This window comes from Halichoeres trimaculatus, unplaced genomic scaffold (assembly GCF_033239565.1).
Source record: "Halichoeres trimaculatus isolate MK-OKI-2021-1 unplaced genomic scaffold, fHalTri1.1 fHalTri1_scaffold_18, whole genome shotgun sequence".
NCBI lineage: Eukaryota > Metazoa > Chordata > Actinopteri > Labriformes > Labridae > Halichoeres > Halichoeres trimaculatus.
Window position 1 is genome coordinate 16,057,412 of NW_027437196.1, and position 23,209 is coordinate 16,080,620.

At 41.3% G+C, this 23,209-nt stretch overlaps 1 protein-coding gene across 3 annotated transcripts in view; it reads left to right on the top strand.

The window, feature by feature from the left end:
- sema5a (sema domain, seven thrombospondin repeats (type 1 and type 1-like), transmembrane domain (TM) and short cytoplasmic domain, (semaphorin) 5A) overlaps positions 1-22,096 on the top strand; it is a 180,541-nt gene extending 158,445 nt beyond the window's left edge. Inside the window, exons 18-24 of one of the 3 annotated variants that reach the window (XR_012599841.1) lie at positions 4,618-4,827; positions 8,339-8,509; positions 8,733-8,888; positions 12,999-13,043; positions 14,232-14,443; positions 19,299-19,528; positions 20,686-22,096. Coding sequence is in view for 2 of the 3 variants with exons in the window: in XM_074693390.1 (XP_074549491.1) it covers positions 4,618-4,827; positions 8,339-8,509; positions 8,733-8,888; positions 12,999-13,043; positions 14,232-14,443; positions 20,686-20,805 (914 nt within the window). In the remaining variant the exon portion in view is untranslated. The remainder of the gene's footprint in view (positions 1-4,617; positions 4,828-8,338; positions 8,510-8,732; positions 8,889-12,998; positions 13,044-14,231; positions 14,444-19,298; positions 19,529-20,685) is intronic. The other 2 variants (XM_074693390.1, XM_074693391.1) reach the window with 2 other exon arrangements.
- The last annotated feature ends 1,113 nt before the right edge of the window (positions 22,097-23,209 follow it).

The following is a 23,209-nucleotide window of genomic DNA, read 5'->3' on the forward strand; positions in this document are numbered from 1 at the left end:
TAGAAATTAATTCATTTCTTCTGATAGCCGCTGTTGGTAAGGATGCAACATGTGGCAGGTTGTTATTATTGTGACCTAACATTTGCTTTTGAAAGTACATATTAAAAAAAATTAATTCCAGGGCTCAGTCAGTAATCAGAACATAACATGTGCTGTTTGTGCCAGACATTTCTGAAATAAATGGTAAGTTGGACTACACACCTGTTATATATACAACATTTGAAGGGGCTGTGAGGAGTTTCTAAGTGATCTTGCAAAAGTCTCCCTTCTAGATATATACCTGATCAAAATCCACTCTTTAAAATGAGATTATCAGTGCCTATATAGGTTATTTCAAAATGCTACTTTGTAGCTTTCCAACCAGGTCAAGCAGGACCAGATTGATTTATGGCACGTCAAAGTCTGTGACACCACCATGCCAGCTTAGGACGTTTAATAATGAGAAGGAAGATCTGTGTTTTTCTCAGCTGAAAAGGATTTCTTCATTCAATTTTGTTGTTATAGTGGACACAGTTTCCTAACCGTCGGACAAAATAAGGACAGAAGAGCAGACGAAGCTAAACAAGAGGGTGATATAGCACGGGCTAAAGGATAAAACACAGGTTAAGTCAGTGGCGGTTGCTGGTCAGTCAAGGAGGGGAAGCTCATTTTTTTCTGGCCTACATCATAAATTTGTTAATTTATTTAAACGTAAATTCTACCCTCCGTGCCAGCTTGGTAGCAGCTGGAGCTGCTACGCGAGACTACGACAGGCTGTAAGTGTGAGTGACAGGGGGAGAAGCTCTGCAGCTGTAGCTGCTTATTGGTGAAAAGAGAGAGAATCTTTAAACACAACGCTTGTCCTTTTTAAATAAGGTAAACTTGCTGGGGATCGATAAGGATCCGTATCAGTCCAAAACAACTGAATATAGAACTCAGAAGATTCTTCGGTGGAGGGTTATACTTCAAGATCGCTGACTGGCTCATTTCACTGTCAATCAAAAAGGGATTCGGTCTCAGACAGATCATCCAATCACCATGCTGAAGCCCAGCGTCCAGGCCAGCCCACTGCCTCATAGACCCCCAGAGACACTCAGCGTCCGATGGGCGGGACAAAGCCAAGAGTTTATCCAATGACCGTCTAGTTTCCACAGTGGAACAACCCACTCTACACTTCCCCGCTGAAGACGCTGAGCGTCCGACTGCGTTAAAGCGCTGAGACGCTGTGGGGATGAATGAGAAGGAGGTCGAGCCAGTTACCTGTGATAGGTAGCTGATTCTGAACAAAAGTTGAAGCAATTTTAGCACATATTTTGTCAATGAAATGTACACACAGCAGAACATATCACCACTTTTTTGGGGGGGGATTTTAAAGGAAGCTAAGCTTCCTTTGCAGTCTTAGAGCAATCGCCACTGGGTCAAGTTGTGACACTGTTCATTCTAACCCACAGTCAGCAGTTATTCTGCAGTGGTCTGTTCAAACTTGAGTCTATCAATAAAATGAGTGAGGTTACATTAGCTCTGCTTGGTAGATGACTGGCAGGACATGACCAGGATTTACTAATGTTACACATTGCAGACATGTCTTGGAGCACCAGGATGTGCTCCATACATATAGCCAGCTACTAAACTACGGTACAAACTTACAACATTTGCTTGTTGTCACATTTCAAACCAGAGTGCCACATAAGTGTACCGATAAATACCTTACCTAGGTGTGCTGTATTTGGTGAAGTTGTCTTGAACAAAGAATATTTGTTTCGATCTGGTCTCCATTTGACACCAAAACAAACACAGTGTGTGTGAGACTTCAGGTCAGAAGGTGGCAAGGCAGTCGAGTTAAAACAGATCCTCCTTATAGCATCTTTAAATGTCTTTAAATGTTTTCCTTTTGCTCTCTCTTAAAAATCCTCCGTAAGAAATCAGTTATTGTCTGATTCTCCGAAAAAAGAAAAAAGAAAAAAAGAAGAAGAAGAAGAAGTAAGTGGGTTTTAAGTGGGAAGTACTGTGTAAGAATGACTGTGGTCCTCTGTCTGAATGATCAGAACAGAGTGAAGTCATGGACTGTTATCTGAAACAGTAGATAATCACCCAGTTTGTTGAATGAGTGAATCATCAGAGAAGTGCTTGGACAGTGACGGTAATTTCAACCAAGGTGATTATCATTCACTCAAACAGATGAGTTCACTCTTTTCATTCAAAAAGGCCACAAGCTTTTTCTCTCAGTCTGCTCATTCTGCTCATTTCCGCAAGGGCTGATTAATGCGAGCAGTAATTATAGTGTGCAAGAAATTACCGTTTCATATTTCATTAGAAATCGTCTGTTCAACTCTCTCCAGATGAGAGTACACAGATTAGACAACTCGTGTTGTTTGGTGAGGGGGCATGTTCGCACATTGACAGAACATACTCAGCTCTCACTGAAGCAAGCTTTGGAGACTGACAGGGGGTCTGTGAAGATTTAGAGGATAGAAAAAATTGTTGGAGAGGATATCTGTTGCCATTTTGAAGTCTTTCTCACTGGATTTATCCGTCTTCTGTTGGACTGCTTCTTCATTTGCTCATTGACTGGGGCACTGCTCAGAAGATGTTTTTTTAAGTTACAAATATCTCTCTCCACGCAGTATTGATAGCACCCAGAAGTTGATTTTTAACAAAACCTTGCATAACTTCCCTGCACAAAACAACTTACCAGAGAGACAAACTGTAATGTGGGCGCTCTCTCTTTTTCAGTAAAAGTCAAGCCAAAGCTCTTAGACGTACTCCAAAGGCTTAAGAGTAAAGGCACTGTTAGCAAAAGCTGCTCTTGACTCTCTGCCCTTTTCTTGCTCTTCAGAATAAATCCGCACAGTCATGCCGGATAGGGAAGACAAGTATCATCTGCTTTTTCGCAGGCTAACAGCAAGGTTTTATGAGAAATGTCAACTCAAAGCTGAGATGGGCTAACGCATGACAAGCTTTCCTCAAGCAAATGTATCTGACAGTAAGATGTTGAATCTATTTAATCTGATGTTCACAAGAAACTGATTCGCTCACAAAATCAAATCTCAATCCATGGATTTAAGTGATCACTGATCTGGGTTTTATGTACCCTTGTAGTGCCAGTAGTATTGACAAATCCAGAGTTAATAAGCTTTGGTAGAGGCTGGAAAAAGCATCTTTCTAGAAACAAATGCAGTGCAAAACTCAACGTGTGCAGCAAAAATGCTTCATGCTGTGTCACAATGAAAGACATGATGTTTTGCTGTTCATAAACTAACATCACAATGATGCTCAGGTGACCAGATGCTTACGAGCAACATGAGGGACAAGGAGTGTGTTTGTGTAGGACAATATGCCACATGTTACAGCAATGTTTAAAAAATCTAGATTTTCAAACAGCATTCATGTAACTCTGAGACATTAGCATTTCTACTAGGATCAAGCTTAGAGATAAGGCTGTTTTAACCCTATGTGTATATAACTCCACCATAAATGGTCGGATTGCTTTGCAAAACAATACAAGACAAGGTCACCATAATTTCTGACAGATGTTAAAGTTCGGTCCAGATCCTGGCAATATTCTGGATGCCAACATCCAGAATATGAAATATGTACTGATTCATCATAATTTTTAACACTGTCAGGTAATAAATTATCGTACAAACCTGCGACTAACACCAAATTGTAACAGACCGTCTGCTGAAAGGGAGTATAACATTAAAGTAGGACTAAAGTGTTGCGTGACAATCACAATATGCTTGGTGGAGGTCTATGCTCTCTCAGTGCTTTTCTAGTTTTTAGTGGAATTTTTTGATCAATGACAGAAATAAATGCATTTGTCACAGGAAAGTGATGATACTCATACCACTTTTAAAATTTAAAAAAAGGAACCTGAAGTTTCACAGAGTTTGTGAAATATTGTGATTGTTTATATTTAGGGTATCGGCTCCTTTTTATTCAAGGAATTTTCACGTTTTTTCCACCAGTATCTGCATTCTAGCGGCTTTTGCCCTTGTTTTTAGTGTCAATGGGCAGGGATGAGGACATAGGTGAAAGTTTGATGAACTCTTGACTCCTGACCCATGTTCATTTATTGATTGAGGACAGACACAGGCGATGAGATTCGCCCTCTTTCAACTTTTGGATGAAAGTCATGTTTTAAGAATGGTGACTGCCCTGTACTTTGGAAAGCCAGAGCCAATAAAATGCAGGAAATCATCTCAAACACGAAACGTGGGAAAGTGATTATGACGCTGTGCAGTCCAGCTCAAAGCAGGACACCTGGTCACACACAAAGATGCTATTTCAGTGTCGGTTCCTTTTTTGTTTTCTGCATTCATATGGCATAGGTAATTCAGAGTGAAGTCTCCATGTAGCTTACTAACTCCTTCAGGACGGAGACTTACCAAAAAAAAGTTGAGTGGGCACCCTGCAGGGAAAAAACATCAACCATGTCACAATAGAAAAAGTTTCTAGTTGGACTTACATGGCGTGGAAAAAAGACATCTGTTACTGCAACTTCTGGCCACACAAGAGGGCCTGTAAAGTCCGCCATTGTCCCCAGAAGGAAGTATTAATGTCAGAAAATAGTTGATAGGCTTCAAAATTGACATTTATTAAACTTTAAATTACATCTGTTCACTCTGCCCCATTCAGGAGAGGTGCTTCGTCTGGGGAGGATCTCTGGTCACACAGTGAACGGGGGCTGGTCATCCTGGAGTTCCTGGTCCCAGTGCAGCAGAGACTGCAGCAGGGGAATCCGCAGCCGCAAAAGGACCTGCAGCAACCCAGAGCCCAAGTATGGAGGCCAGACCTGCCTGGGGCCAGCACAGGAGTACCAAGAGTGTAATATCACACCTTGTCCAGGTGAGGAATGAATGTATAAAGCATGTAAGCTACAGGCCAGTTTGAGCTGGTCACCCACTGAACACAAACACAACTTACAGAAAAAGTAGAGAGCGCAGAGTGATAAGAACATTTCCAAGAGCATAAGTCAATTACTTTGCCAGCTCTTGTCTCCCCATACACACACACAAACACAGATAAATACACACTAATCCACAGCACACTCAAGCTCTGTTTCCCCTTGATTAATGGATAAAGAATTACAGTGACAAAATGACTTACCAAATCATCAGGAACCACAAAAGAAATCAGTTGCAGATAAGAGGTGTAACGAAGACCCCAATTTACACCAGGAATCAGAGACAATCCCTGTGGCGCTCCACTATGTAATTACATTGCTGGGTAATTATGCTGCCAGCTATGGGAGGCCTTATTCTGTTGTGAGAAGCCCTGAGACAATGCGTTTTTCAACACTCCTCCAGCGGAAGAGGAGAGGAAGCTTTCTAATTAAAAGAATGCTCCGTCTGACAGGGGAAGTAAGCTGTCTAAATGGAAATCCAGTGCTTAGTTCGGCATAAAGCACACCTGGAATCCTGTGCAGGAACCAAAGCAGACAAGCAGGCACGTTGTCTCACATGATTATTAATCATACCCCCTGGTGCAGGTAGTCTTGGGTATCCTACTAAAAGTCTGTGTGTCATCTCCAGCCGCTACAATCTGTCTTCATAGCACCCTCTGCGCTGTAAGCAGGCGAAAGAGGCTGAATAACCATCAATGTTATTTTTACAGCATGTTAATTCATTCATTGAGAGTGAACACCGCTCAGCTCCCAGCAGCTTGAGCGTTAATAGGATAAGCTTTTATCAGCTGTGAGCTCAGATGAAGACTCAGGTTCGGTGTGAGAGTATCAGATTTCCCTGTAAAGTTGCCACAAGTGTTCCCCTGGAGGAAAACGTCGAGTGAGAGTACTTTGATTCTCGCCGTGCTAATTCTTGTAGCGCGTCTATTCTGCCGAGTGAAATAATACCATAGCTACGAAATGTTGATGAACAACTTTGCTCTCTTGTCCCCCAAAGGAACAGACTTAACACAGTCTGAGTAGCAATGAATACTAATACATTCGCTATTAGCACCCCTCTGAAAGTGAGATATTTCCAGGAAGGCATACTGTGCTGGAAGACCAATTACAATCCTCCTCCGGCTAATCCACTGCTTTTTAAATGCACTGTACGGAAGAAGGAGAAGGAGAGGCAGAGAAGGTGTTATGGCCGCCATCCGTCTGGTTGGGAAACAAATGAATCCCTGTTTTTTCTTGCGTCTGCACCCCAGATGAGACGATCCGTCATGGAGGGCCAGGGATCGACTTATGTGTCACTTTGTGATAGAGAAATTACACTGAGATGACAAAAAGCTTCGGCAACTTCAATTACCTGCACTGTGCTGCCAGCCATCGTCAGGTCTTTAAAAGCAATTCTCAAGTGGCTCTGAAGGGGAAATATCTTTCTGCCACGATGGAGTAAGGTTTTATCTGGATGATTGTCGAAGCATACTTACCTCTGTTGTGATGCATGGTGGGAAGATTTCCTCTGTTTTAATGCTCTTTTTCCTCTTCTCTTGTGAGTCCTCCCACTGCTCTGTCTTCTATTTATAGTATGTGAGTGTGCGTGTGTGTGCGTGTGTGTGTGTGTGTGTGTGTGTGTGTGTGTGTGTGTGTGTGGATATGGACTGCCCAGGTGTGTTTTAGTGTCTGTTGTTTCCACTTGGCACCACTTTGAGGGAGAAACAACGACAGACTGTGATGCTTCATTTATCTTTATTAATCAGAAGAGAGAACGCGGAGTTCAGGGAGGGTCAGGCATTTGTTGTAACAGCTGGATGAAGCACACATCCTTTTACTATAGAATACACAAACACACTCTCACACACGCACATTTCTTCTTACTTATATCAGTTAAAATAGCTGAGACAGACTTTGAATTACTTTTTGGTGCTGACCAGGAATCTGAATCCTGGAGACATTAAGAGCAGAAATGTAATTTTTACTCCTAAGTTGTAAAATCGTATTTAACTAACCATGGCATCCTTGCCGTTTTTCATTCTGGTTTTAAAGCATTTCACAGCACTAAGTCTGCACTTTTAAGGGTTTTTAATGATCTTTTACTGATTACTGACACTGGTGACACAGCTCTTTTAATGCTTTTGGATCTGACTGCTGCTTTTAACACAGTGGATCACACAACTCTCGTGCCCGCCTCGAACACTGTGTTGGTTTTAAAAGTAAGGCTCTTGACTGGTTCAGGTCCTACTTGTCTGAGAGGTGGTTCAGAGTAAAAGTTGGTGATTTCTTCTCTTCTTGTGCCCCCCTAACCTGTGGAGTTCCTTAAGGTTCTGTTCTTGGCCCCATCCTGTTCTACCTCTACCTCCTTCCACTTGGCCTGATTTTTAAAAAGCATGGCATATCCTACCATCTGTATGCAGACGACACTTAGCTTTACCTGACAATAAAGAAAAGCGATGGCAGCTCTCCTAAACATATGCTGGATTGTCTGAAAGACATTAAAGACTGGATGGCCCTGAGCTTTTTAAATTTTAATGAAAATAAAACAGAACTGATCGTTTTTGGCCCTGGTGGAGCCCAGGAGGCCCCGCTCAGGGACCTGGACCCTCTTTTACCTTATTTTAAACCCACAATTTTAAATCTCAGTGTAAAGGTTGACAGTGATTTTAAAATTGGATCAACAAATAAATTCAGTTGTTAAATCCAGTTTTTATCACCTCAGGCTTTTATCCAAGATTAAATCGGTTTTATCTTTTAGCGACTTTGAGCAGGTAATTCATGCTTTTATTTCTACACGACTAGACTACTGTAAAGCTCTCTATGTTGGTGTAAATCTGGCTTTCCTTGCGCGCTTATAGTTAGTCCAAAATGCAGCTGCGCGTCTTTTAACAGGAGCACAAACACATAAACACATCACCCCGATCATGGAGTCCCGCCATTGACGTCCCTTTCATTTTAGGATTCATTTTAAAATTGTATTATTTGTTTTTAAATCCTTTCAAGGGTCAGCACCTCAGTACATCTCCGACCTTTTAAATATTTATACCCCCTCACAGTCCCTGAGGTCTGCTGATCACTTTCACCTCATGGTCCCTAAAACCTTTTAAAGACCCGAGATGATCGAGCATTTTCGATGGTGGCTCCCAAATTGTGGAATGATCTGCCACTCAAAAAAAAAAACATCCCCCACCCTAACGACTTTTAAATCGCGTCTCATAACTCACTTTTATTTTTTGGCATTTAATTCAGCATGAGAGTGGTGTGATCCGTGTCCTTTTATGTATTTTATGGTCTTAACATCTTATTTTTAATTGATTTTATTTCTTTTATTGATGTTCTTATATGTTATTTTCACTGTGCAGCACTTTGGTAAATTTAAACGTTTTTTAAAATGTGCTACTACTATAAATAAAGTGGATTGGATTGGATTAAAATGTTTCCCCTGATAAAAATTCCCTTTACTGGTATTAACAGTGGACGGCAGCTGGTCTTGCTGGTCTTCATGGTCCAAGTGCTCGGTGACATGCGGAGGGGGACACTACATGAGGACACGAACCTGCAGCAACCCCCCACCGGCCTACGGAGGGGACATCTGCCTGGGTCTTCACACCGAGGAGGCACTTTGCAACACACAGGCCTGTCCAGGTACACACACACTCATAAATACACACAAACTTCAGTGATAAGCCGCTTAGGGCTCTGACTCGGCCACCAATCCATCACCGGTTCATTGCTTATTTTCTTTAGTCCCTCTCGGCCGCTCAGAGTGCACTCAGGCATGGCTAATATGCAGCTGAGGGCACACACACACACACATATGGACACACACTGGACAGGCTGTGAGATGCACTGTCGTTTCCGTTTTCAGAGAGCTGGTCCAGCTGGTCTGAGTGGTCCCACTGTGACTCCAATGGGGCCCAGATGCGCGTGCGACACTGCGATGTCCTGTTCCCCACTGGAAACCAGTGCTTAGGAAACAACAGCGAGAGCAGGCCATGCTCTCCTGACTCCAATTTCATACCAGGTAACCACACACACACTCACACACTGTACCGGAAAAGTCGAAAGCATCCAAGCATGACTAAACACACAACTTTTAAGTACACACACACACACACACACACTCACTCCACACACCACCCACCACCATATGCCCACAGCAGTAATTTGCTTCATTTCCAAGAATCCTGTGATAATGAAATGCATTATTGATCCCTCAGAGGGACTCGTCTTCAGGTTGGAGGTCAGGTTCAGCGACAGGGCAGCCCTTTTGGGGATGGTTGGGATTAGTGTCTTGCTCAAGGACTCGTGAGTTCAGCGGGTGATTACACGGGGGCGTGAACCCGGGTGCTACACTTAAGGGCCGTCTCCCCACTCATTCCAACAACCCTGCTGCTATATTAGTTTCATTATGAGCTTTGGAGGCTTGTCGAGCAATGCAAAAAGCACTTACAGCAGCAGTTTTACTTTTTTTCCGAATGTTAGAAGGAAAGGGGGAAATAGCTTCTGTACGCCGGTTCTTAACACGCCCGGTCATTCAAGAAATTGTATTCTCTCATTTCTATCTTTAACATTCATGCGTAAGTGATGAATTCCTTTAATAAGCAACCGTCATCTCAATGCAAGTTAAAGCAGTTGTAAGTAGATGGTTAAACAGGCATATAACACTTTTACTAAAACACTTAAGGATCCTCAAGAAGCTATGAAACACTTAACACAGCTCCTCTTACTTGTTGTAGAGCATGCTGTTCTGTGTGTCATCTGTATGATCATGAAGCTGGTTTGGTTCAAACAAATTATATACAAATGTCTCACCTCATCTATTCTGTGTGTTTGTGTCTGCTAGGAAAACAGAACATGATCTCTAGTAGCCCTAAATACAAAAAAAGAGATGCTGACATTAACTACACTCCCATAGTTTCAAAAATTGGCTTCCAAGTTTATTCTTAGTTGTGAAAAGATAATCACCTCCACCAAGGAGGTTTTGTTTTTAGGAGAGTTTATCTGTTTGTTTGTTTTTCTGTGAACAACATAACTCAAAAAGTAACTAGCGGATCTTGATGAAATTTTCAGGAAATGTTCAAAATGGGATGAAGAAGAAGTGATTACATTTTGGAGGTGATCTGGATCACCGTCTGGATCCAGGAATTTTTGAAAGGGATTCTTTATCATTGTGAGATAGGGTCATTTTCACTATATGCGTATATAACTCCACCTTAAATGGTCAGATTGCTTTGCAAAACAAAACAAGACAAGGTCACCATAATTTCTGACAGATGTAAAAGTACAATCCAGATCCTACCTGTATTTTGGATACTAAGATCCAGAATATGAAATATGTACTGGGCCATAATAATTTTCATCACTGTCAGGTAACAAATTATTGTTCAAACCTGCAACTAACACCATATTGTAGCAGACAGTCTGCTGAAAGGGAGTATTACATTGAATTAAGACTAAAGTGTTGCGTGACAACCACAATATGCTTGGTGGAGGGCTGTGCTCTCTGAGTGCTTTTCTAGTTAAATATACAATAATTTAAATACAAACTCTCAAACCAACAATAACTATTGGTTATGACTAGAATCAGAGAGGTGACTGGGTAGGAACATGGATCTCCCTTGAAATGTGATTACTCGACCCTTGTACCACCTCAGAACCCTAACCTATGATCGGCCATTTTCCCTATCCAAGGAGGGACTTCTTGGAGGTCTGAATGTGATGACCTCATCATTTCAGCAAATCTCATAAAGCTCTTGTGAAGATTTAGTAAAGATCTTGTAAAGATCTTCTGCTACTTTTTGAATTGATCATTTTAAGAAGTTTAGGTTCTGAGATTTCTACAACATATGAATATGTAGGGGTTTGAAGATCTGCACATTTAGTTTGAACATTCAGCATTGTTACTTCATATTCATTTTAAAACATGGGAAACCACCTGATTTTCTTATAAGATATAGAGGTGACACCAGTCCAACCAAAAGTTGCATGCAAAAAGTAGCTAAAATGTGTTTTTGACTGTAAAAAAGTTTGCTAGAGATTGTTTCAGTGAATCACACAAAATGTTGTCTTTGAAGCAGCAAGTACTTAAAAAAGTTAAGCTTTAATGATTTAAAATAAGAATGTTCCCAGGCAACTGATTTCACAGTTGGTTAAATGGGATTTAAATCCCTGCTAGCTGAGTCGTCTAGAGGTAAAAAAAAAAAAAAAAAAAAAAACCTCTGGAAACAGTAAAAATACAGAGCCCCATTTAGGCCAGCTCAGCCAAACAATCCTGGACACAATCCTGGTCATGATTCCAGATAAGGTAAAACAGCTGAGAGCACTTCTTGCTAATAGCTGCACCTGTGCCAAACGGTTTTTAGAAAACCCTGTAATGATGCTGATGTCATAAATTCATCACATACTTGATGTGTGCAGAGTTAAAGGATATAACTAGGCCACTAGGTTAAGCACCATATCTATGAAAGTTGTAGTGGAGTCAGCTCCCTGTGTGAGCTGCACACTCTATTTCCTGGCTGCGAATTTGGGATGAGTTCAATTTTAAATGGTTTTATGTAAGTGAACTGACTGGACTGAGTGAATTTCCCACACTGCATCATCAGATACAGCACACTCTGATTTGCACAAATCCATTTCCTAAATTGAATCTTTTTTTGAAAAATCTTGGTAATCGGGCCCTCTGCATCATGGCACAAGCACCAGCACCAGCTGGCTCTGGCAGTGCTCATATTTTCCATTCATTCCTGTATTCCAAATAATAAAACTTCACATGAATTACATCTGGAGGTGCTGTCAGAGATTAGGTGTCTGCCTGTTGATTATAATCAAACCAATCAGGCTGCGTGAAAGTCTTATAACTGGACAGCTGGATGCTCAGAGGGACGGTTTTCCCGCAGATCGCTGAGCCAAACAGAGCACTGACAAATATCAAAATACAGGATAGTCATTGCCAGAGAATGGTTAAACTCGCTGTTCACTGAACACAAAACTGACTGCTGCGCTACTTTTCCCTAATGACACTAAATAAAGGACTACTCTTAACTCAGACCATCAGTTTGAGTAACTCTAACTCAGATCAGTGTTTGTTTGAAGGTGATGACGACTTTAAAACCCTGATACACAGGCAGGTTTGATCTTCTGCTAGTAAGACTCACCTTTATGACTCATGGCACACATAAAAGCCTTCTTTTTGATTTTATCTATTTGATCTCTTTCTATAAATCTTGCATGACAAGGCTGAACAAAAGACTCGGAGTCAAGTAAGAAAAAACAGAAGAGCCTCCGAGGTCAGGCTGCCTTATCTTTAGAATAATAACTCAGCACCTCAATACGATTTTCTTTAACTCTAACTCCTTCTTTTGTGTTTTGTAGTGATTAAGGCAATCTTCTCGTCTTAAAATGTCAAGTTTTGCTCTTCCTGAAAGTTCAAAAAGTCTGTGTAAAACCTTTAACACACACACACACACACACACACACACACACTTTTTGTATTGATATCTGCTCAGACAGGCATCTTCTTATTGACAGCCTATAATGTAAGACAACCTAGAGCATTGATCCATGCTACACAGAGATTATTAGAACTCCTCCTTTTAATAAAGAAGGCGTCTGTTATTTGTATTGTATAACTGAAAAAAGGTGTGTATCTGTCTGAGAGGGTGTTCATCACTCATGGGGAAAGTTAAGTTCCTAAACTTTAGAAATAATTAATAATCAGGGAGAATAAACATTTGATCAAAACACAAATTTGTAACCTTTTTGAATTAATTAGCCGAGATATAACAGCCATGAAACCCCTTCATGGGTCTTTATAGAATCACCCATTTGCCTTTATTTCTGATCATCCATCCCCTTTAATGTGAGCGGTAGTCCATTAAGGTTCATTAGCGACGTCTTATACTTCATTCCCTTTAATGAGAGCAGATTCTTGTCATAAACTACTCCAGGTGCCACAGCTGTGATTAGCTTTGGGATGTTTCCACGATAATCTGTATCATATTGAGTATAACTTTCATTTCCACTCTCTCCTTCAAGGAGGCAATTTGTCTTGCTAACAGGGCTGTATGTCTGTGTTTATGGTTTTTGGCCCTAACACTGCTGCCTTTTGCTCTTTTTCCCTCTCCTTTGTCAGAAGTCTCGATTGCACGCTCCAGCCAGGAGGAGATGCGATGTGGAGGTAATTTTCACTCCGTGTGTGTGTGTGTGTGTGTGTGTGTGTGTGTAGAGATGAAAGCACAACACCTGTTATTGCACATGTACAGCATCTTTTGGAAGCAGGAAAGCTTTCTAATCCTGTTTTAAAGCTCATAAACCGAGCTTTGAACATACCCAAGATACATGGAAGAAAAATGGTGATCATATCTGTTGGTAGTCATAAATGCAGGTTATGAAATGTGTCAAGCTTTTTTTGAAAATGTGCAACACTTTAAGCCATAAATATTATTTACCTCCTAAATAAAGTCATGTAACGGGCAGCAGAGCTGACAACATCTCTGCTTACGTTGCAGTATTTGCCTTTTCAGTAAAACTGTAATCCTGGAAAACCAAAACACTGCAGTTTCCACAGCTGCTGTGGAAGTCCTTGTGCATCAATAAAATCTCTTTTAACAGTGTCGTCTTACTGCCCCGCTGCAATAATCCAGATATGAGAGTGCTCTGAGTTGATAAAAATGCAGATGGAGAGTTGCTTTAGACAGAAACCTGCACCACAGCCAAAGTGAGGCTTTAGGGAGCTTTTGCCTCACACAGGCCGCAGAATCCTTTACTGTCATTATTTAACTTGTTGGAGGCTGAATGTTGTCAGAGGAAAGTTCTGCAGACTAAGCTAAGAGCAGAAATACTAACGATTGTTCTTCCTTATTCTCTTTTATCAGAGATGAAGGCCAGTAGAGTCTGGGCCTCACGACTAAAAGGTTGAAAGTTTACAGTTTGATATTCTGAAAGAATCCTGACACCAGATCAGAATTTCTATTAGACTTTATTGGAGGAGAGTAACCTTTTAAAGAGTAGAGGGACTACTAACTGGCTTCTGTTTTTTCAATTTTTTTATTGCAAATTTTGAAAAATTTGACAAGTGAAGAAAGTGTTTGTTTTTTGCCAGGCATGTCTAGCACCAAGATGGATCCAAACACATGACAGAATACTTAACTTAGAAATAAAAACATTGCAGAAAATAAAAAAGATAAAAATGATGAAAACAAAATCCAAGAATTCTGCCGGTATCTCGCTGGTTCAACATAGTCTTCTTTAAACACTCCATCATTTCCATATGAGCTGCAGTTTCTGTTACCACTTCCACTTGTGTGTGAACTGACAGATGATCCCTCCTCTCTTCTCCTTTCCTCCCTTCCTGTCTTTCTCCCAGACTTCAATCTCTTCCACATGATCGCCGTGGGGCTCAGCAGCTCCATCCTTGGCTGCCTGGTCACCCTGCTGGTCTACTCGTACTGCCAGCGCTACCAGCAGCAGGCGCATGATGCCACCGTCATACACCCCATCTCAGCCGCTCCGCTCAACACCAGCATCACCAACCACATCAACAAACTGGACAAGTACGACACGGTGGAAGCCATCAAGGTCTGTGGATGCGGTTTTCTCTGAGCTAACTGTGACACTTGACAAATGTGTGAATTGAAGGAGTTTGTAACATTTCCTAACTGTTGGACTTAATCAATTAATGCCACGCTCTAACTCCTGAGTCAGTGAGGAACGGTTTGCCTCTGCCTCTAGCTGTCAGTCTCGATTAAACACTTTAACTGCATGACTCTTGTTGTCACACCGCCTCCTGCAGTGCACTGACACTCTGCAGTTGTTTCACAGATAGACAGTTGTGCGTACATCTCTCTGTGTGTCTCAGTGTGTGACTTTGTTCCATGTCAGTGGTCATACACTGCTTTCTCATAACATACTAATGCAATTACTTAACTGTGCGTGGGTAGGTAATCAGCAAGGACTCTGTATCTGCACATTTCCCTGCTTAGACAGGTTCTTTGTGTCATTATTGCATCCTAAATTAAAGCCAGTCGAGTGTTCCAGAGATCCAGTGACTCTCCTCATATTAACAGCCTCTTATCCACTGATACATCAGGCCCTCAGTGCCAGACTGAGCTTCTGATTAGTGCCCATCCACAGATACTCCAGCTGGGCTCTTTGAAGCGCTCCCTGTGCTCTGTATTAAGGAGCATTTCAAACACTTTAGCACCTTGAGCACCGTTTTGCACAAAATTCAGGCTTTAGAAGCAATGAACTTGACATTACGGTCACGTGCCAATTGAAAATTTTACTCAAATGATTAAAAGAGCTCAAGATAGTTGCCCAATGCCAGTCTCCACTTGAGACCTGACTGTGTTTAATAATGTTAGGTGTGAGTGCCTCAGTGCTTCAAAAGGTGTAAGAATGAGGTGTAAAAAGAAAAAAAGTGTCATGAAACAAAACAAGATTTACCATGGTCTTCATATGAAGAAATAAAAAAGTGTGTTTTTGAGTTTAAACTTCACAAGGTTTGAAAAATATTTGCATATTTTGAAATTTAGAGAACATACATGAATGCTGGCATTGTTTACAGTGAGTTATTTGTTCAAACTCTATTAAGCACTACTGTAAGACAGCATAGTAGCACCACATGCTAGCATCATGATTGTCAGTGGCCTTCACGGGGTAAAGAAGCACCTCAGAGTCTTGGAGTTGGAAGTTTGGCAACTGGGAATTAGACAGTTCAGCACTGTCTGCCCACTTCAAATCTCATGTACCTATTTTTATTGCTCATAAGCAGCTAATGAGTCGTATTTTCAGACAAACTGTGCCCCTGATTGTTCCTGTTGCTTCACTCATTAGATATGCAGCTCACATAATAACACTGAAAAAAATGAAAAATAAATTAGTTGTACTTCAACAATGATTTCAAACAGATTTAGATAAAAGTGGGCTTCATTTTTTAATATGGTTTGCAGATTTTGTTGGACACATGTCTTCTGTGGCTCAATTAAAGGTCCCATATTATTCTCCTTTTCTACAGTTTAATATGGATCATTGATGTCTTCATGAAACGGTAGTAACATGTTTTGGTCCAAAAAGCCAATAAATCAAGCACAGTGGCATTGTTTCCAGGCTCTCATAGCCCCTCTGTTCAGAACGCTCTGATTTAGTGGGCGTGGCCTTCATATGTAAATGAGCCACCACTGATACCCCCCCGCTCTTCAACGTCACTGAGAGCGGTGCCATGAGCTCTGAGTGTACAACGTTTAGAAAACAGCTAAGCTCGTTTACCGTAACATTACAGGCTAAAACAACAGGCTAACCGCGGCTAAAGTTAGCATCCTAAAGCTAACACAGAGACAGGGGGACACTGAGGAAAAGCTCTCACATCTGCTCCACAGCACACAGCATTGAAAATACTTACATTTCCAGGGTCCCAGGTTTGTTGGCGGATGGTTGGTAATGCGCCTGGATTCAGGACCAGTCTATTCACTAAATGAACTCTAGCCACTTAGTCTTGTCTTCTTCCGAGATGGGAAGCTTGTGCATGGAACTATGGGGCTGTTTACAGCCAAAAACAAAGCAGAGTAGCAGGGAGAGGAGTGGGCGGGGAGGGTGTTCGGGGGTATCGGCTCCGGTGGACTAATCAGGTCGGACTTGCTCCTAATTGGTCAAAAAAAGGGACTCGCTGATGTTGGCAAATCCTGGAAATTCCAAACAGCTCGTTTTAGGTCAGGATTTTACATTCACAAGCACTACTAAATATAGGTTTTGTCATTAAATATCCCATTTTGTGGGCTGGGAGGAATGCCAAAGACACACAAATTTCACTATAAGACTTAATAAAGTGATTTTTGCATAATATGGGACCTTTAAAACCCCAAGCTGTCTCAGTATGGCCTTTAACACTCCAAAATCTCTGTTAAATTTGTCTTTTCTTTGCCTTTCTCCTAGTGTCAATGAGGAATAATGGAACTGGAATGATGTTAGCTCATGATCTAGTTTGTAAGCTAATAGCTAAATATGCTAACATTGAAGCTTGTGCTAAAGCAGAAAAATATAAGACTTTAAAAAAAAAGAAAGCAACAAGTAAAATCACCCCTAAAACTTTTTCCCTGCAGAAGGTTTTTTTTTTTCCAAATTCACATACTGCATCAAAATGCATGAAATTCAGAGCTTGACAAACCAGCTCAGCCTAAGGCTATGCTAAGGCTTTGAGTGAACACATACTGTTCAGGAGGGATAGCTGCTGAACGGTCAAATAACATTCTTCAAGGTTGTTTTTTTATTATTATTTTAGTGCAGACACATTTCTATAATTTCCTATTCTTTTTAATTCCTCTGTCTGTCAGAAAAAGACTTCAATATATTTTATAAACTAAGTGAAACTCAGCTGTCTGTTTGCAAATGTACTCCACAGATATGAAAGTATTTTGTGAACACTGCCACTGAGAGAGCAGAGCCATGAGCCCAGAGCAAATGTCTCCAAATGTAATTTCATTCAGGAATAAAGGTGTGAGGGGCGTTCATCTGTCATACAATTAGAGTCAGGAGCGTAGAAAGTAATTCAGTTAGCTGTATTGCAGATTGAGGGGGATATGAATATAGACAGTCCTTGTGAAAATACAAAGTAGCTGCATGACAAATGAACACTGTCTAATTTCCACAAAGCTCATTCCTTTTTCACCCTCACTCAGTGATGCTAAACAGAGTGGATGTTACAGCAAATTTTCAACCATTAATACGGCTCTTTTGAACATTAGAGGAGGGAATTAAGAGCACCCGATGCTTTATTGTCATGATTCAGGCTAATATCCTGACATTGAGGAGTCACATTTCAGTGACAAAAGCAGTCTTCTTGTGTTTCATTGACTGACAGATTCAATTTGCTTTTGTAGCTAGCTGTTTGATAGCTAGATGTTCTATCTTCTTATCTTTTATTCCCCTTATTTACTTAGTTAAACTCTCAGCTGACCCAAAGTTAAATATCAGCAACTCGGTGGTAGATGAGAGAAACATTTGGGGTTTTTTTTACATCGTATTTTACTGCTAGTTCATCCCAAATTTGTTATCTAACTGAAGCTGGAGCTCTGTTTAGCTGCTTTAGCATAGATGCTTATGTAGCTTTTTATTTTGTTTAGCTAAGAGGTGTCATAGCATACATTAAAAGAAGTAGCTTTTGTTGTGTTGATGCAAGTGTGGAAAAAAAAAGAGTCCAACATTAAGCTGACTCATGTTAGCATGGGTAGCTTTAAAATTGTGAGAGAACTGAAAAGGAAGAACTTTCTGGCAAAGACTCACTAGTGTGTGCTCTCACCAAAAATGTTAAACAGGACAGTTTTAAAAGTTTTACAGGCAGGTTTGTTTCTTGGTGAGTAAACTACACAAAAAAAAAAGAAATCCAGGGCCAGAAAGGCATTAAGTTGCTAGCATTAGCCTAAAGACTTTCTCTTAGCATGCTGTTCAGGTCGGACGATACAACAAACTTTCTGTAATATAAAGGGGTCCTGAGGTAGAGATAGAGATAATGCACCTGATTCCTTATCTTGATGTTTTTGATGCTTGGATTAAAAAGCACAGTGTGTAGTAAGCTGTGTTTTGATTCAGGGGTTGTTTGCTTTTGAAGGCTTCATCTTTCAAAGGACGTTGCTTTTCTAGCTAAGACCACTAAGGTCAAACTGATATGAGACACTCAGGTCTGGAGAGTTTTGCTTTCCCGTCCATCAACAGGTAGCTAGCTGATTAACAAGCTAACATTACGAATAACACTTGAGCCTTTATTTTAGATTTTAAAAGATTTGAAGGCTCATTTTTAACACTGGTGTTGCTTGATGTTCACTTGAATTCAGATCTAATGCTGCGTCCCATTTGTACTCGGGAAGTCGGGAGTGGGAGTGACGTCATCTCCGAGTTCAGTGTCCCAGCTGCCGAGTCAAAAAAGCTTGCCTTAACAGTAGCATTTCTGTATATCAGCATTGAATAATATTATATATACAGCTGATTTCTGACCAAACACTGGTCAGAAATTTTAAGATAAAAAGAAGATAACAGAAGCTTGATTACTGATTACCCCTGAACTCAAAATCTGAATTTCTCACTGGGAACTTGGGTGTTGTGTGGGTGCTCCGACTTCCAAGTCAGAAATTCCGACCTCCGGGGGCGTTCCAGCTAGGTGTTCCCACACGGAAATTCTGACTTCCGAGTACAAATGGAACGCAGCATAAAACTTCATCTCTGACATGTAGCTGGGACACAATTGGTCTTCACTTGATTAAAAGACTGAACCTCTGAACTGGGACACAGTTGTTGATTATGGTTTCTTGGCTCACTGGAGTACTTGCATCAGTCTAGATTGAATAGATATTCCTAGATTCACATACCCTGGCCTCCTTTTTGACAAACGTGGCCTCAGGGCTTCTTTGAGGATGACTCTTGCCCCTCCCTCTCCCCCCTGCAGCCAGACGTGTCGGTACTCTTGCCGTTGGACGACCCCGCCATGCATCAGCCTCTCTCCGCTAATATGGGGGTGTCCATGCGCGGCCTGGAGATTTTCTACTAACCTCTGACCTCAACAACATCCCCCCCCACCCAACAACTCTTTGACCCCAACCACTGCTACTACTTCTACTACTTCCTCTTCCCCATCGTGCCCCTCCCACTTCCTGTGGCACTTCCTGTGTGTGACAGGTTGGCGTACAGACCATTGTTCTTTTCTACTTTTTCACTCAGACCCCTTTTATCCTTTCATCACGCTACCCCACCTCCCTTCTCCCTCCCAGCTTGTGAGAAGGCAGTGTATCCCTCCTTTATTTGGTTCCTCCATTTGCCCGTTTCTTTTTCCATGTTGTCTTTTTGCTTTGTCCTCTTAAATGGTTTTATTTGTTGCATTTAAAGGAATGATAACGTGCTCTTCTGTAACCTCTCTGTCACTAATTCAACGTCATACTCAAACAAATTGTGTTTACTGCATCAAAAAAAAGCTCAAATGTAATCATTCTTCAGCTAATTAAAGAGGTTTAAGGCTCACAGACAAGTAGACGGTGCTAACAAGCATCGCAGCACAGCTGTTTAAAAGCAGCCATGGGGCCACCTGCAGAGACACATAACCGCCTTCAGGGCTGCTGAAGTGTTGATTGCATTCCCTTTGAGTGCAAATCACATATCAGGAAAGAAGCTAAATACATGAGGTTTTTGTCCGGCACACTCGTTCCCTATCAGTGTCAGTGGGAAAACATCCATCAACCGCAAATGCAGCATCATCAAGTGTTCAATTACAGCGCCCTGAGGGACTCCAAGCACACATATTCTCTCTGCAACAGACGGGATATGGATGCATCCATTTGCCAAATTGCTGATGTTGTATTAAGCACCACATCAGGAGCTCATTCCATGTTTACTATGTCAAGCAGGGACAGAGAAGATGCCCCCATGGCTCTTCCTTATTGTTTAACAGAAAAACGACCCCCTCCTGATCGATTTTTACGGCTCGGATTGTCCTAGAGGACCAACAATCTGAGGGCCATAAAAACTGCTGATGCCGTGTATTAGTGATGACAGAGGTGGACATACGGAAGCGCAGGAAAATAATTTAGCCCCATGGTGGCTTATCACTTCCCCAGCCTGTTTGCAAATGCTCTGACCTTGCTCTGCGAAATGTATGTTCCATTCACAGAGCAGGGTCTCATTGATTTACGTTGCCTTTTATCTTTTATTTATTTTTTTTTTAGTTGGATGGATTTTTCTTTTTACCCTGCCATCTGGGCTGAATAATCACTTGATCCATGTGTTGCAAACCAGTCCAAACTGACTCTTCTCCCGCTCTCCTCTCCATTTTTTATCCACAGGCCTTCAACAAAAACAATCTGATTCTGGAGGAAAGAAATAAGTACTTCAACCCACAGCTTGCTGGGAAGACCTACACCAACGCATACTTCACTGACCTCAACACCTACGACGACTATTAGCCCTCCATTCAGCAGTTCACACTCCATATCATAGCAGGGGACTCCAACGCCATCATCCATTTTGACTCTATCGTTTTTTTCTGCTTTGTTGAGATTCGTGACACCGCGTGTTTGTGTGTGTCGCAAACTGAGACTCTATGGCAGCTGGTATGTAATGAAAACACAGACACACAGTGATGCCTATGGAGGGAAATGCCCACTCTCTCTCAGGTGCCTTAGGGTACACTTGGAAAGCTCAACTTTTGACTCTTGCTGAGAAAATGACAAACTGGATTTCCAATCGTGGACAAAAAAGGGAAAATACAAACTTGACTCAAAGAGACTGGGGGACTTAGGGTCCCTTTTAACTTTCCTGTGACGCCTCTAAAACAGAAAATGTCTTTGTAATGATGGGAAATAACCACAAACCGCTTTGCATGACTTCATCTGATGTGTTTTCTCTGCAGTTTTGTTCTGTTTTGCATGGTTTATCGCATTCCAGGGATCGGGGACTCAAAAAGAAGTGCTTTTTTTGTTTTGTTTTGTTGTTTTTTTTATTTCTTATTGTTTTGGGTTCAGGACTGGATTTGGAAGTCATAAAAATCAAAGACTGTTGGGATGCCTGGTAGCTTGTACTATTTACAGCTGTCAACATGTCCAGATGGCTCCATATCTTTGCCAAGTCCTTGAACCAGGATGTAGATATTTGAAGTCAGCAGCCGAACTTTTTTGTTTTACTTTCAAGCTCTTGAATTTCACAGATATTGAAGTTTCAGTGCCAATTATTTTGTTGTTTGCCTCACTATTTTTGATTTTGGCTCTTATAGGTGCTTTTATTTTGTACAGGAAGTTACGTTAAAAGCCTATGTCTGTATTTTTTTCTAAATACATTTATTCAGTGTCTCTAGTGTTTAAAGAATCAAACATTTCTGTTTAAGAAGAAATTAATGTGCATTCTGAAAAAGTTATCATATCAGCCTGCATCGAGTTCAGTCTTCTGTCACCGTACTTTTTATATTTTTTGTAAAAAAGAAAAAAAATATTTTTTTTGAATTTTGATAGTGTTCGCTATCCCTTTTGCTTCTGGGTCAAGTTTGCGTTTGTGAGAGCAGGATGTTTTTGGCATTTATTGTACAGACGGAGCGTAGCAAACACTATCCTCCTAAACCCCAACTGGAGCGCTACACATATGCTAACTAGATGAAAACCATTCATCAGTTTGAAATATTCCTGTTCAGAGTGTATAACCAAATATTAGGTTATTAAATGGTTCAGTTGCAACTAACTCTTTCTACATGTTTGCTTGTGTTACTGTGCATAAATTAAAAACTGCTTCGTACACAAAAGACTTGTCAGTGTGAGTTGAAAAGATGTCTCATTTGTAAAACCTTTGATTTCATAACTGTTGTTTTCTCTGCAGTGACTTCGAATTCTGTGAATTTTGCCAAATGAAAGCAGTTTGTTGTGTTTCAGTATTTTGCGCTTCAATATTCCTTGAAGAAATGTGTTAAAACAGAGCAACAGAAGCTCCCAAGCACTTCTTAATCACTCAAAATCATAGCAGTGGGCCCCCTACACCTGTTCTTTAAAGGAGTCTTCATCAGGGCCCCGCAGTGACGAATGGCATGTGCAGAAATGGAAGGATACCTGAAGGGTACAAATCACATGAGGCGGTGGGGTAAAGGTGGAAGGAGGAAGGGGGGGAAGTCTGAAGTCCAAACTCTAATCTGTATGATGGGGTGTAACACCACACACGGCGCTGTTCTCCATCAACCTTCAACTTGACGTCCCATCTGTGTGCAGAGGGTAATGGAGGGGGTGTTATTAATCACCCCGCTGTTTGGTTGGTCAGAGGTGGGAGCTGGAGAAGGGGAAAAGGAGGGGGGCTGCTGATGCAGGTGAATGTTATGCTCAGTGCTGTGTGGCTCCAGAGGATCAATTTCTGTAGCTTGGGTTCAATCTTACTACCTGAGAAAGCAAAGCAGCAGTACACACAGATGTTTGCAGCATCCTTTGGGATGTTGTGTATGTAAGAGTCTATGCAGATTTATTTGTGTGTTAAAGGTTAAAAAAAACACACACCTTGCTCAGAGCTGTGGCAATTAAGCACGAAGGTGCTGAAACTTTTCTATCATCTGAGGGATTTTTGAGCAGCAAAGTAAGCCGTGCGGGGCACAGACAGTCAGACATGTGGCATTCTACTGTGACAGCACGGACAAGGACAACAAATGACTTTCCCAAAGCGGCATTTAGGGACTGCTAAAGGTCTCAGTTAAAGGTCACAAGAGCACAGTTTTGCATGTCAGAGGAACCGCCTGCATGTGTATAAAAAAAAGTCAAAGTGTCATGAAATGTGACTCGCAGAGGGACCAAAACCTTTAACATGTTTCACAAGGTTAAATTTCAAATTACAACAAAAGCTTTT